The 13,669-nt window shown below is 47.1% G+C and overlaps 3 protein-coding genes across 7 annotated transcripts; 2 read left to right on the top strand and 1 right to left on the bottom strand.

The window, feature by feature from the left end:
• Nucleotides 1-219: 219 nt before the first annotated feature.
• Nucleotides 220-9,762, bottom strand: TSPO (translocator protein). The gene is made up of 4 exons (XM_051772485.1): nucleotides 9,621-9,762; nucleotides 4,353-4,553; nucleotides 1,628-1,766; nucleotides 220-956 (listed from the first exon to the last, which is right to left on the bottom strand). The coding sequence occupies exons 2-4, from the start codon at nucleotides 4,538-4,540 to the stop codon at nucleotides 780-782; spliced, it is 504 nt and encodes a 167-aa protein (XP_051628445.1). The 5' UTR covers nucleotides 4,541-4,553; nucleotides 9,621-9,762; the 3' UTR covers nucleotides 220-779.
• LOC127463257 (uncharacterized) lies at nucleotides 2,022-9,609 on the top strand. Of its 5 annotated transcripts, none has more exons than XR_007900708.1 (3): nucleotides 2,022-2,790; nucleotides 6,524-6,612; nucleotides 8,818-9,609. XR_007900708.1 is itself a non-coding variant. In XM_051772493.1 (3 exons), the coding sequence occupies exons 2-3, from the start codon at nucleotides 7,504-7,506 to the stop codon at nucleotides 9,351-9,353; spliced, it is 630 nt and encodes a 209-aa protein (XP_051628453.1). In that variant the 5' UTR covers nucleotides 5,625-6,612; nucleotides 7,431-7,503; the 3' UTR covers nucleotides 9,354-9,609. The 5 variants fall into 5 exon arrangements, 1 of the variants encoding a protein (XP_051628453.1); XR_007900710.1 differs by lacking the exon at nucleotides 2,022-2,790 and adding an exon at nucleotides 7,431-7,528 and having other exon boundaries at nucleotides 5,625-6,612; XM_051772493.1 differs by lacking the exon at nucleotides 2,022-2,790 and adding an exon at nucleotides 7,431-7,528 and having other exon boundaries at nucleotides 5,625-6,612; nucleotides 8,749-9,609.
• On the top strand, nucleotides 9,704-13,156 carry MCAT (malonyl-CoA-acyl carrier protein transacylase). Its single transcript, XM_051772467.1, has 4 exons — nucleotides 9,704-10,338; nucleotides 10,475-10,562; nucleotides 10,703-10,920; nucleotides 11,266-13,156. Exons 1-4 carry the CDS (start codon nucleotides 9,892-9,894, stop codon nucleotides 11,686-11,688), a joined length of 1,176 nt encoding a protein of 391 aa, XP_051628427.1. The 5' UTR covers nucleotides 9,704-9,891; the 3' UTR covers nucleotides 11,689-13,156.
• The last annotated feature ends 513 nt before the right edge of the window (nucleotides 13,157-13,669 follow it).

Raw genomic sequence — 13,669 nt, forward strand, 5'->3', positions numbered from 1 at the left:
CACTTCATGCCTTCAGAGGATCTGAAAACATGTAAGGAAGTGCCTGTGGATCTAAAGGGGAAGGTGGGGCCTCACAGTTTCTTCACAGGTGCTCTGAGTTTCCTATTTTGTCTTGCCCAGTGCAGTGTGAGGAGAAGAGATAAAGGGGCTGTCTTTAAGATAAAGTCCTGTTACCTTCTGCTCCAAACAATTTAAAAGCAACACAAGCAAGGAACAAGGTAAGTTTTCCACGTAGTTTAATGCATTCAGCTGACAGTAGGATGTGCCTTGCTTCAGAGTAGGAAGGCACAAATTGTTAAAAAAAGCTTGTCTTCAATGTTTCCAGAGTACAATGACCAGAAGACAAATATCTGGCAGCTGCAGTGGGACTGTGCCTGGTGGTGAACATGAGAGATTCAGGCCACAGTCATCCCTGTCACTGTTGGGAGCACCTTTCTGGAAGCTGGGTTGGTATGTGGCTGGATTTCTTCCTCTGAACATGATGGAGTTCCTGCTTATTTCTGGGAACAGTTAAAAGTGCTGCTGTCATATAAAATATAATGCTGTCACATTGTAGCATTAGTACTTTTAAATCAACACCACTTTTTAGTTTGCTGTAAAACCCAGTCAGTGACTTGCCTGGTAAAGGCACATTTGTTTTGACAAGTACTGCTTTGTCAGCTTGTAATTAGCAAACTAATGGTGTGAGTAGTTCAGCTAAAAATAAAATAAGGCCATAACTTTTATGTATAAAAAAATTATTGTGGAAAAAAACCCCAATCTTTCTGGCCAAACACTGGTTATTCAGGTTTTTTCTTGCTGGGATTGTCCTTCCAGATCCGATAGTTGAGTGCAGAAGCCATGGTGAGCCAGGCTAAATAAGGAACCATCAAATAAGCTGCTGTTCTGTTGATGTTGTACCAGGAAGCAGCTGTAGCTGTTGCTGTCCCAGTTGTGAGCAGGAGAGTCACCAAGCCCTGGAACACAGAAGGTGGTCAGTGTTGTTTTCCCTCGTTGCATTTCCTTGACTCCACAGTCTTTGTGTGGTTCTTCCCACCTGGCTCTGTCCCCCTGGGAGCTAATTCCTTCTCAGAAAACCAGTCAGCAAAATAAAAAAACAGATCTCTGCTGAGTTAAGAATCAGTTCAACTCATAAAATGATATAACAGGTGCAGGAAAAGGGCATTGCAAAGTCTTCCCCTGTTACAGTGTCTCATGTATATCTACAGAACCAGGCAAATATTTTATTTTTTTATTTTTGAGCCAAGTTTTTTCAGAGAACTGCAGAAAATGAGTCTCTTCTCAAATGGGTGTTGATTACCTGAATAATGTTGTAATAATAAGCTTCTTATCGCTGCTGTTTGCCTGAGAATTGTAGTAAGGCATAAATGTTTCCATTTTCTAGTCACCCAGAGCTTTTACCAAAGATTGGCTGGAAGAGCTGCTTGAAATCCACACATCTAAGGATGCTCTAGAGAGGCAAATCCTCTCAGGTGGCTGCTGGCATGCATTAAAGAGAATTTTAGAAAACCTCTGCAAGCCTTTTTTTCTGTACTCAGGCTCAAGATTGTGACACAAACATTTCATCTGAGCACCTTGCAAATAGGAGTAGAAGCCTTTGACTAAGAAACTTTAGTTTTCCACCTACCCATCCCATTTTGTGAGCTCCAAAAAACACTGGGGTCCATGCCCAGTTTAGTGCCAGCTGCCCTGCATACAGACCCAGGGGAACCACTGACTTCTCCTTGAAGCCTCCCAGTTCCTTCCACACCAGGTAGGAGCCGTATCTGTAGGGAGAGAAGGGAAGGTGGAATTCACTGCACTGCTTAGAAAAGCTACCACACATTCTTGATCAAATGAAAGAGATTAATAATAGATTAATTTGGAAAAAGTACATATACAGGCACTACTTGGCAGAGCAACTGAAAGCACAGGGTGGACCAACTGCTTTGGATAACAACGTGGAGAGAGAAAAATTCCCAGTCCTGCCAGAGTTGTCACTTCTAGGTGAGATGACCTCCTGCATTTCAGTCTCAAAAGAGAATGTTGAGATGGAAGCAAGTCTTAAGATGCAAATAGTGAAGAAACTTCATTTCGGTCCTGGGAGATGGTGCTTTAAAGATTTAATAAAAAAATCACAACCCACTGAAGTTTTTAAGTGGATGAAATGAATGTTGGAGAAATAGGAACTGAGTGGCATCCCAAGGCACAGCTGAGTATGGGGAAGGATGGTATTAGAGCAGGAGGAACCCTTCAGTCACTTTTTGGAAGGGAGGGGACAAAGGTGGGGAGAACAAACATGTTAGGAGAGCTGTGGAATTAACCACAAGGAGCACCCAGCACCCTCCTGTCTGCAGGATCCTGGCTACTGAAAGATCTTCCCAAAAGATTTTGAACAGATTTTAATACCACAGAAGAACAGTTCACTGGAGGGACCTTACAAGCTGCTAAAGCCAGGATTTGGGAGCTCTACTAATGTCAGGTTTATTTTTGCACTGAAGAAACCTGAGTAGAACAGGGAACATTCATCAGCTAAGACTGTTTCTTTTGCTCATTTGACTTAGATTTCAGTCCAAATGGCTGCACAGCCTTTCCAGGTAACTACAGTAGAATCCCTTGGATAAAATGCCACCATCCTGAATTGTTTCAGAATTGGAAGCTGATACAGGCTGTGAACTGAACTGGACAGCACAGGGCTCATTTGTATTTCTCCTGGCAGTGGAGCAACAATGGAGACCAACTTGTAGGAATTATTTCTTCAGGAGCAGACAAACATCCACAGGAGTAATTGCAAGAAGTTTGTCTTCATTGGTAGGTTATACAAGAAGGATTTTTTTGTTTGTTTGTTTAACCCACTTAGTGACCCAAACTTGCTTCTTGGCCATTACTTTCATAGGGACTGAACAATGCAGCTTTGATATTTTGGCAGTTTGATTGCAGAGAATAATAAAAGCAAAAGAAAGGAGGGGGCAGGGTAAACATTAGAAACTTAACAGTCTCCTAAGTAGAAGGAATTCTGAAGGAATTAAATGTCCTGATCATTTAAGGAATGTGTGTGTGTGTGCATGGTGGATTACAGGAGAAAAGCCTGGTAATAAGTGTGATCTTTTCACTGAGCTGAATGTACAGTACAGAGCTGAGACCATCCACCTTCTGACATACTGATTCTGCTATCACTAAAATAAGGGATAAGCTGTGACAACTTGGATTTTTTTTTTTTCAAGGTTTTTAAGCTGATACCCAGGTTTATGATGAGGAATCCAGGAACAGGGTTTCAAACTGTGCAGTCACCTTGAAGGAAGCTGGGAAGGCCACCCAGCTCTTGTCTCTTTGATAAAAGGCATGTTTTTATTCACAGGACAGTAATGATCTGATTCCAATGGAATGTGTTTTGCAGCAGGTGGTCTGGTATTTAAGATAACCTGCAGGGTGACTGTGTAATGTTCACTGGGAGAAGATCTGGTCTCTATGAGAGTTTATATAGTTAACCCAGTGCTATACACAAACTACAAGTCACTTAAAATGGTGGGAGAAATGGGTGGGGTGAGCCAAAAAAGGCATATTACAGCCCAAAAATTATTATTGGGTTAGCAACAATGTGTGTTTGAGAGCTAGGAAAAAACATAATGAACTTTGGTAGGCACAGCTCAGCACAGTTTACACCAAAGCACGTGGTGTTGGTGCTTCTAGAGCAGGGAGGAGGATCAAAACTTCCCAAACTCCTGAGACAACCTACCTCTACAAATATTTTTGCTACATCATATTAAAAGTAACAGTCACACTGCCAAAATACAGTATTAATAATCTCTCATGGTTCCTGTGGGAATGGTACTTGGCCTTGTGATTCCTTGTTCATTTGACAGCACTTGTTGTGCTGTCAGGTATTTTAAACGAGTTAAAGGAGACAGTGTGTGTTTCAAGCATTTACAGTTTAGCAGCCTGGAAGTTTTACTTGGGAGGACATGTATGTTTTGATTTTGGTTTGTTTTAATTGAGCTCTGTTAGAACAGTTCTATCCTAATTTTCCTCCTTGCCCCTCACATTTATTTGGTTTTAATTTTCCTAAAACTACTGAAGGACATACTTAGAAGAAATCCCAGTGCTGCAGCTTGGCAGGTCTCTCCCTCAGAATGAACGAGGAGAGCAAATTAGTGGCAGCTTTTCAACCTCCTGCTTTTGATGTGGATGCCTGTGCATACAAAATGTCCCATCAGACCCACACACAACTCCCCAAACAGGTTTCTACCCGTCCAACAGGCAGCTTGACACAGTTTCTTACAAACACAGAGCCACAGGAGTACAGTGATAGTTCTCTGGTCAGGCATTGCACAGTAAGGAACTTTGAGATCAGGTGAAGTGCCTTAAAAACATACCCCATGGATGTATAGAGAGTTCCCCACACAGGAGCAAACACCCAGTTAGGTGGACACCAGGATGGCTTCTGCAGAGTTTGATACCACGTTGGGATTTCCTTTTTGGTTATAGTGCCTCCTAGAAATCCCCCTGCATGGGGCAGGAGTGTGAACCCCACTGCTGGGGCCCAGGCTGATACCACCTCCATGGAGACAGTGAACCTGGAACAAAACCAAACATGTTGATTGGCACAAAAAGTTTCCCTTTTTAGCAGATTTTAAAAGATGTACATGTGTGAGATTTGATCCACAGCCTACACTGGTCACTGAGAAATTAATGGATCTTGTTCCAGCTTCACTGAACAACACTCCTGTGAATTGGGAATGGGGGTGGCAGGACCCTTTACTTCTCTCTCAGCTGTGTCCACTAAAATTACCGAATTTTACCTTCATAAATATCCCTTAAGGGTGTTTATTTCATACCCATAAGTATGCCAGAGGAATAAAGCAGTTTGATATGACAGGAGCTGTACTTGGAAAATAAAAAAATGCAGTAAGAGGTACTTCTGCATTCACCAGAAAGTCCATTCACTCAGTGAAAAGGCACAGCCAAGAGTGAGAAAAGAGCACGTGCAAAATAATGTTATGTGTTGTACTGCAGCTTTTAGCCTCAAAAGCTTGCTGAGGATGCTCAGTGGGGCCTGTAAGAGGGTTGTGAAGTACTAATGGACATTTGAGAAGCTGCCTCTGAAAAACGAACACCAGACAATGAGAAGGCAACGACTTCAGTGATGTTTTGTAAACAAGGAGATCTCAGCGGATAAATGGGGAGCCCACCCGTGGCTCCTCCGTGAAGCATTCGATCAGCTGCAGCCTGGAAAGTGAACTGGATTAAATCCACCTACAGAAGTGGGACTAAGCACTGCCTGGATTAAATCCACCTACAGAAGTGGGACTAAGCACTGCCTGGATTAAATCCACCTACAGAAGTGGGACTAAGCACTGCCTGGATTAAATCCACCTACAGAAGTGGGACTAAGCACTGCCTGGCTCTGCTGGGCCGGGCTGCTTTAGTTAAGAGCACAAGGCAGCAGGAAAAAACAGCGAGCAAGGAAGGAGGAAGAAGCTTCACTGCAGACTTTCTGGCCAAAAGCCAAGTGCTACAGAAGAGCTGTGTTTAGTTTACTGAAATGTAAACAGATCAGAGCTACAGTAAAAAAGGGCAGGACTGAAAAGTTGTTTTTTTTCAAATATGAAGTAGGCAAATCCACCCAATTCCTGTTCCTCTGTTAAGGCAGCAGGAAGGGAAGGTTGCAGCAGTGAGGAGAGAGCACCTGTGGAAGGCCCAGGGGATAAAAGAGTTTTAAAGCAACAAGCATTGCAGAGGCTTGTCAGAGAAAAGTGCCATATTGATATTGTCTTGGCTCTTGTCTTTCCCTGCATCTAAAAACTTCCATTGCTAAGGTCAGCACTGCTGGGATGAGGAGGCAGGGATTTGGGAAGAGGAAATCCCACTTGTAACTGGTAGGAAATGGAGCAAAGATTTTGTTGCATTGTGGCAGCTCTGACATGATGGATTTCTGTTTGGAGATGAGGGACAAGCCTGGCCAGCAAGGGAGCTCCTGCATTTTGGTTTTTGTCCCTGTACTCAGGGCTCTGCCCACACAGCTCTGCAGATCTACTGAAGAGATTTCAGTGGCTGGGACCACAGTCCACGGGATCAACAGAAATCCTGGTGATAAAACCAGAGTGGAATTTGGAAGGCAAAACCGAGAGCAGGGAGGGGCTGGTAAAGCATGCAGGGATGAGAAAGGTTGTAAGGAGCACACAAGAAAGGGTGTGTAGGGGCTGGGCTGTGGTCAGGCCTTGGGGGAAGCCAAAAATTAATAAAAAAGCACACAAAAAAGGCAGCAGACAAAGCAATACAAGGTCAAAAACAGGACAAAAGAATGAATGGCTGAAAAAAACAAGCACAGAAGAATTCATAACTAAGGCTGGGGAGAAGGAGAGAACAGGATCACTTAGGTCTTGGGTGAAGGATGGACAAGGCAGAGAGGAAAAAATCTGCATAGCTCATTGCTGTCATACTCCTGCCTGATGGATTCGACCTGCTTTTTACCAGGGTGCATCTTAAATTTAAAGTTAATAAGATCTCACCAATTTTTAACCCTCTGCTTGTGCTTTGCCTACAGGGAGAACAAACACCAGGATTAGTTCTCTACACGTGCTGTCATCTGTGCAGCTCCTGTGTGGCTGTCAAATACTATTTTGTAAAAAAGTGGTAAGCAAGAACCCAAAGGAGTTTATGTTTTATTTGGATGTAACAATAGGAGGGTGGTTTCCTGCAGTGTTAAGCAACTGGACTTTGTCAGGGGTTCTGTCAGCTTCCCCCCAGGGAAGAAAGTCTGAAAGTGTTGTGTAAACTGAGAGTGCTGAACACTGCTCTGTTGCAGTCATTAGTGAAGAAATGAGGTAGGGAATGCACTGCAATAATCCTTAAGTGATGGGAGAAAGGAAACCAGGCAGGCAAATAGAAACAGGGAAGGCACAAAGCAAAGCAACAAGAAAAGTGAAGCCACTGGTGAACAGCGAAGGGGAGGAAATTCAAGTGAACAGACTGGACCTGCTGGCTTGAATTGAATGTTGGTGTCCCAGTCTTTTGACCACTATTACTACTGATTAATTGTATTTCCCAAGAGATTAACTACTACTGTCAATTCCCCACAAAAAGCAGTAGTTAACTCAGGGAACACACTAGCTGGTTATGGAAGAAGCTTTGTCTTGTCTTACTTCATGTGAGTCTTTAGCAAGGGAGAAAGTAAAAGACAAGGATGCAGTGGAGAGCATTCTGTCAGTGCTAAGGCATTTATTTGGTGACCTGTGCAGTGTGAGAGGTTCATAGAACACCCAGTACATTTTTTGAAAGTAATGTAGCCACAGAGGTCCCTCAGCCTTTTTAGTTCCTTTTAGTGTATTGCTGATACTCTGAAACGACTTGGTGATAAATTACACACCACAGACTTGCTAACACAGCCCCTCTGAGCTGCATCAGGATTACACAACCTAGAAATAATAACTACTTTCCCAATCCTATCCCAGCTTCACTTCAGGGCGAGTTGCACAATATTCTTGCACCCTGATTTCCATCCTGAGGAAACCTGGATGTCTGTAGATGGTATCTGCAGTGTACCCAGCAGGTACTGTCTGAAAGAACCATCACAGTTGGAAATATTTTCTTCTCACACGCTCTTAACTTGCTTATTTCTGTTTCCACTTCTTATCTCTGCTCTGCAACATGTTCTTCATCATCCTGCCCGTTTTCTGTGACTTCAGGCAGGTTCAGCAGTCCAGTGGAGGCTGCTTTTACACACGTTGCAATAATTTTTCTAGGTATTCAAAACATCTCACTTGCCCAAAGCTGATTCCAGCTACAAAGAGTAAAAGGAGAAACAAAGGGGAAAAAATCCACTAGTTCAACTTGCTTAATTTATATTGATAAACTATGTGTGTGTGTTGGGGCTTTAAGTCCTGGGAAACTGCAAGACTAAAACCAAAGTTATGTCACAGTTTGTGACACAGAAAACAGCTTCCACAAAAAAGTAGCCTTTTCTTTGCTACATAATCCCAAGTAACAGTGACACTTCAAACAATAAATCTTATATAATGTATCTAACAAGTGTACAATATATGTTTATAATAAGTGTTTCTAATTGAAAAAAATAGTGTTTATTTAAGCATATAATGCAAGGTGTAGGGATAGAAACAGAAAATCTCACTGCCCAGGTCACACTTCTTTTAAAGTGGCAGAGCACAAGTTGTGCAAATACATCTATGATTTACTGAAGGTTTACATACAGGGAACTGAAATGTATACTGGAACAAAAGCTTCCCAGGCAATAATTTGCCATTTGCTGCTCAATCTCTTCTAATTTTCCCTATGTCTGTTTACATTAAACCCTCTGCATGCAGACAAAACACCCCTTCATTCCAAACAGCCACAAACGTCCTGCTGTAGGTTCTTCTTCATCATCCACACCTTCTCTTAACAAAAAAATTAAGTTTCTCCTGGATATTTCTGGTTTAAGTGCTGCCTAGGCCTGACTCTTTTCAGCTTGCCAGGTATTCTGACGGGGTAAAATGCATCACCACTGCTAAGTCTCAAATGCTTCACACACAGACTGCACCCTTTTGCTGTTGTGACCCCTGTGATGCATTTCCTTCTCCCACCTTGTACTAACACAGTAAAAGTCTCTTTTACTGAGCTGCTCTGACTCAATGCTTGATGCTGTTTCATAACCTTTACATGGTGCAAAGTTATTACACAATTGCAACTCTGGCACGGCAACTTTCACTTTTTTCTTTCTTTTTTTTTTTATTTTAAATAATCTTGCCACTGAACGCTCGAATTATACCGCAGAGCGTTTCGCGCTGATTTGCGAGTACTACCCAAAAATTCGGAAGAAAAACCCCAAGCCCTTTCTTTCAGCCTTAAAGAAACGTTACCGAAGGAAGAAATGTTACCGAAGGAAGAGGCCTTTAGTTATTGAGAGCGGCCTGAAAACTTCAGCCGAGTGCAGAGAGCGAAGGGCACAGGGCAGAGCGAGGAACATCACAGGGCACATCAGAGGAACGGGGACCGCGGGCACGGCCGGGCAGCTGCGAACCGCCGGGAAACTCATACGCCGGATAAAAATCAATAAGGGGCTTCCTTATTTTCTTGGGGGGGGGGGGGGGGTTGTTTTTGGTTTTTTAAGTTCTTTTTTAAGCCCTTCCCACGCCAAACGCCGGCACGGAGCAGCCGTGGCTGTTCTCCCCAAGCCCCGGAGCCGCCGCAGCCCCGTCCCGGCGGCTCCATCCCGGGTGTCCCGGCGCCTCCATCCCGGGTGTCCCGGCGCCTCCATCCCGGGTGTCCCGGCGGCTCCATCCCGGGTGTCCCGGCGCCTCCATCCCGGGTGTCCCGGCGCCTCCATCCCGGGTGTCCCGTCCTGCCCGGGGGAGCAGGTCCCTCCCCCCGCGGGATAAACCCACCCGGATAAGCTGCCCCGGGGTCCCGGCGGACCGTGTGTGCATCCGGCGGGGGCTGCTGGATGATGATCATCCCCGGCCGGGGGAGCGGGACAAACGCACCCCAAAGTGCTGCGGGAGCCGCCGGGAGCCGCCGGGACCCGCGCTGGGGCTGGGGCTGGGGCTGGGGATGGGGCTGGGGCGGGCGGACCCTCCGGCTGCGTTCCACATCCCACCCCACCCCATCTCATCCCATTCTATCCCACCCCAGGAACACCGCGGTACCTCGCTCCGCCGCCGCCGGTCGCGCCTCCTCCCGCTGTGCCGCGCTGGGGCAGCGCCCGCCCCCGGCACCGCCCGCGCTGCTCCGGCCCCGAGGCGGGGTCTGGGCGCTGGGCGGGCGGAGCGCCGGGCGGTGAGTGCCGGGGTTTCCCGGCCTCCTTCCATCCCTCCTTCCCCGCTCGGTTCCCGGCCTGCCTTCCCTCCCTCCCCTCCCTCGCTGCCCCCTCAGGCGGGTCCGCCCCGTTGCCGCGGCAACGCCCCGTGCGGGTTGGCCATGGGCGGCCGGGCCGTGTGGGCGCCATGGCGGCTCGCTGGCTGCAGCGGGCGCGGCGGCCTCCGCGGCGCTGCGGGCCGGCGGCTCAGCTCCCGGGGCCCCGGCGATGGGGCGACGCTGAGCGACCTCCTGCAGAGCTCGGTGGAGCCGGGCGAGGCGGGGGGGGCGCCGGCGGCGGCGAGGCGGGAGCGGCGGTGCCCCCGGGAGGGCACGGTGCTGCTGTTCCCCGGGCAGGGCAGCCAGTGCGTGGGGATGTGCCGCGGGCTGCTGGGCTACCCCGGCGTGCGGGACATGTTCCGCCTGGCCGAGAAGGTGCTGGGCTACGACCTGCTGGCGCTGTGCCTGGAGGGGCCGCGGGACGCGCTGGACCGCACCCAGCACTGCCAGCCCGCCGTGTTCGTCGCCTCCCTGGCCGCCGTGGAGAAGCTCAACCACCGGCGGCCTGAGGTGAGCGGGGGGGGAAGGGGCGCTTCTCGGGGCTCCCCCTCGGCCGGTTCGGGCCCCGGGGGCTCCCCCTCGGCCGGTTCGGGCCCCGGGGGCTCCCCCGGGCTGATGCGGGGCTGGGCCGCGCTGTGTCCCGCAGGTCGTGGAGCGCTGCGTGGCGGCCGCCGGGTACAGCGTGGGCGAGTTCGCGGCGCTGGTGTTCGCTGGAGCGCTGGGCTTTGCCGAAGGTGCCTCTGGAACCCTCCCCGGGGGATCTCCCACCCCCCTTCCCCCCCAAAAGCATCGCGAGCCCCTTCCCGGCGTGTTCCCGCTGGGACGCTTTTTTTTTTAAGGCGTTTATTTACCCGGCCGTGTTGTCTCTCCCCAGCGCTGTACGCGGTGAAGGTGCGCGCCGAGGCCATGCAGAAGGCGGCCGAGGCTGTTCCCAGCGGGATGCTCTCGGTTATGGGCCGGCCAGAGGCGAATTACAAATTTGCCTGCCTGGAAGCCCGCAAACACTGCGAGTCGCTGGGCATTGAGAACCCCGTGTGCACGGTCTCCAACTACTTGTTCCCGGACAGCAGAGTCATTGCAGGACACTTACAGGTACTGCTGCGGGATAACTAACTACTGCTTCACGGTAACTGTTCCTTCAGCTGAACTTGGCGTTTCACTCTTTTAAAACTGTTGCTTTGCACTTCTGCGTGGGTGTTATGTACGGCCTTAGTTTGTCCAAAAAGTGGGGGTTTTTTCCAGCACGTGTTCAGTTGATTGTAGTGATCCTAGTTGATTCTGTGATTCTTTTAGGACACCCAGAATTCCTGCAGAGATCTTTCAGTTGTTGGGTTGGAAGAGGAATCCCTTTATCACCATAAGTCTGATGAGGTGGTTCTTGTGGGGCAAACCTTTGTTCTACAAGACTCTCACTTTCTCCCTCTCTCCCTGTTACAGGCTTTGGAGTATTTGCAGCAGAATGCCCGAAAATACTATTTTACCCGTACAAAAATGCTCCCAGTCAGTGGGGCTTTTCATACCAGACTTATGGAACCAGCAGTAGAGCCTTTGGCCGAAGTCCTGAAATCCATCGAGATCCAGAAACCGCTGCTGTGTGTGTATTCCAACGTGGATGGCCGAAAGTACATGCACTCCAAGCACATCAGGAAGCTGTTAGTGAAGCAGGTGGTGTCACCTGTGTTGTGGGAACAGACCATGCATTCGGTGTACGAAAGGAAACAAGGAACAGAATTCCCTTACACCTACGAGGTGGGGCCCGGGAATCAACTGGGAGCCATTCTCAGAAAATGTAATTTAAAGGCCTGGAAACAATATAAACACGTGGATGCTCTGGAAGATGAGGAAGCAGCAGAGACTTAAGTGACCTTTTGAAAAAAATCCACGCAACTTGGGTTTTATTTCTGGTTTAAAACTCTGTGCTCCCAAGAGAAGAAGTCTTAAACATTTGTGGCTTCTCCTGATGAAAAGAGCACCGTGTGCTTCATTGCAATGAATGTTTTCCTTCTCTGAGTGCCTCAGGTGTGGAAGGGGAGAGCAGAGTTTGACTCTTCCATCTGTGTTGGGACTGCAAAGCTGTCAGCAAACAGGCCAAATAACATTGTTTGGCCTCCATCCTGCAAGCATCTTTCCCTCTCTTTTTTTTTTTCCTTTTTTTTTTTACCTTTTATTTTTTCTTTTCCAATACCTTTTTTTTTTTTTTTGCATGGATTCCGGTTAAAGTTGGTGGCCTTGGCTGTCTGGTGCAGGGATCTTCTGCATGAATACAGGGATGGAAATGAGCTGAGTTGTGGAGGGCTCTCTCTGGGCTCCAGGGTGCATTTAGAGGATCCACCTGGTTGATGTTCCTGTTTTGTAGCTCACCTGACTTGTGGGATGTTCATCTATGTAAAATCCTTTCATTTTGTTCCCATATTTCCAGGCAGCAGCCGAGTAATGCAGAAGATGTTATTAGGAACGTGATTTTCTTAAGGTTAAACTATCAATAAACTACGAAGCTTTTCTTGCTCTTTTCAATGCTTTGGGGTGCACCATTCTTGGCCTACAGTAATTTTCCCTCCAGTGCAAAGTTCCACAAAGAAATGTTTCACTGGGGGGAAGAAAAAAAAAAAAAAGCTCAACAAAAATGTGCACATTTCCTGGCAGCAGGAAGTGATGAGCTGGAGAGCAGCAGGTTGTCCTGGGAGGGAGGGTGAATTAAAAGCACTGGCCTTGATTCTGATTGCTAAGTGGACTGTATCATTAAACAGCTCTTTTGTGAGCTGCAGTTGGCAGCTGTGCCTGCCCTTACAGCACAAATTCCACATTTTTGGCAACACATGTAAACATTAACAATTACTGAAACACAGAAGAATTTGTCAGCTTCACCACTGGACTGTTAGAGGCTGACAATTAAGGGCTGGGGTCACTGCAAAGAAAATTATTTCAGTGAAGGCTCCCACGTTACAGGTAAGGTGTCATTTACTCAGTAAAGCATCCCAAAGTTTTCAATAGGTGGTTAGAATATTGCAACTAAATCCCACTCATGTTATTAAACACTGGACTGTGCTGTGTTAGAAGCTTCTGACTACACCTTTTAAGACCAAATGCAACATTAGTGCCTTTCAAACCAGCTTTTATGATAGTTGGGACTGAGCATGGCCCATTGGTGGCACCTTTTTTTTTTTAGTACAGTGTTTTAAAATTTCTATCCTTTCTTTTTAATTATTTGAATTTTCAAGTTGGAGAAATGTATTTTATTTGTAGTGTTCTTACCGTAATTTTTTTTTTCTTTTTTTTATTTCATGTTGTTGTAACTTTGCCCAGAATTAAAGCTCTTTGGGAAAAATCATGCTAGAAATCTTTATTTGCAAACCACTGGGTAACCTTTGTGCCTTTGTCAGTGTGTGATGCTGAAGGGAAGTCTGTATCCTAAGAACACTGCATCTGGGGGGCCTTGTTTAATGAGTGGGAAGAAGGACCTGGATGCTGTTTGCTTTGTGTTTCACTTGTTTCCTTCATGGGATTGGGTTTTCTGTTCCTGGGGACTGTGTTTTGCTCCGTGCTGGATGATGAACATCCCCTCTCTTGTGTTCAAAGTCTTGCATTATTGATTGCAAGAGTGGGGGAAAGCAGAGTGGTCCCACACAGCTCTGGGATGAAATGGGCAGTGCATCAGTCTTCTGAAATAGTCCAGTTGAGCTTTGCTTTTCTTTTTCCCAGAAGGATTTTCTGAGATGGGCAGTTAGGATCATGATGGCATTTGGGCACTGTTCATTAAGGAGAGGAAGCACATTCCTCAACACCCCTAAATCTGACTTGACTTGGCTTTTGTCTTCACTGAAGAAAAGAGGGGTTGAAATTC

The sequence above is a fragment of the Manacus candei genome, unplaced genomic scaffold (genome assembly GCF_025592945.1).
Source record: "Manacus candei isolate 608988 ecotype Guabito, Panama unplaced genomic scaffold, ASM2559294v1 h1tg000153l, whole genome shotgun sequence".
NCBI lineage: Eukaryota > Metazoa > Chordata > Aves > Passeriformes > Pipridae > Manacus > Manacus candei.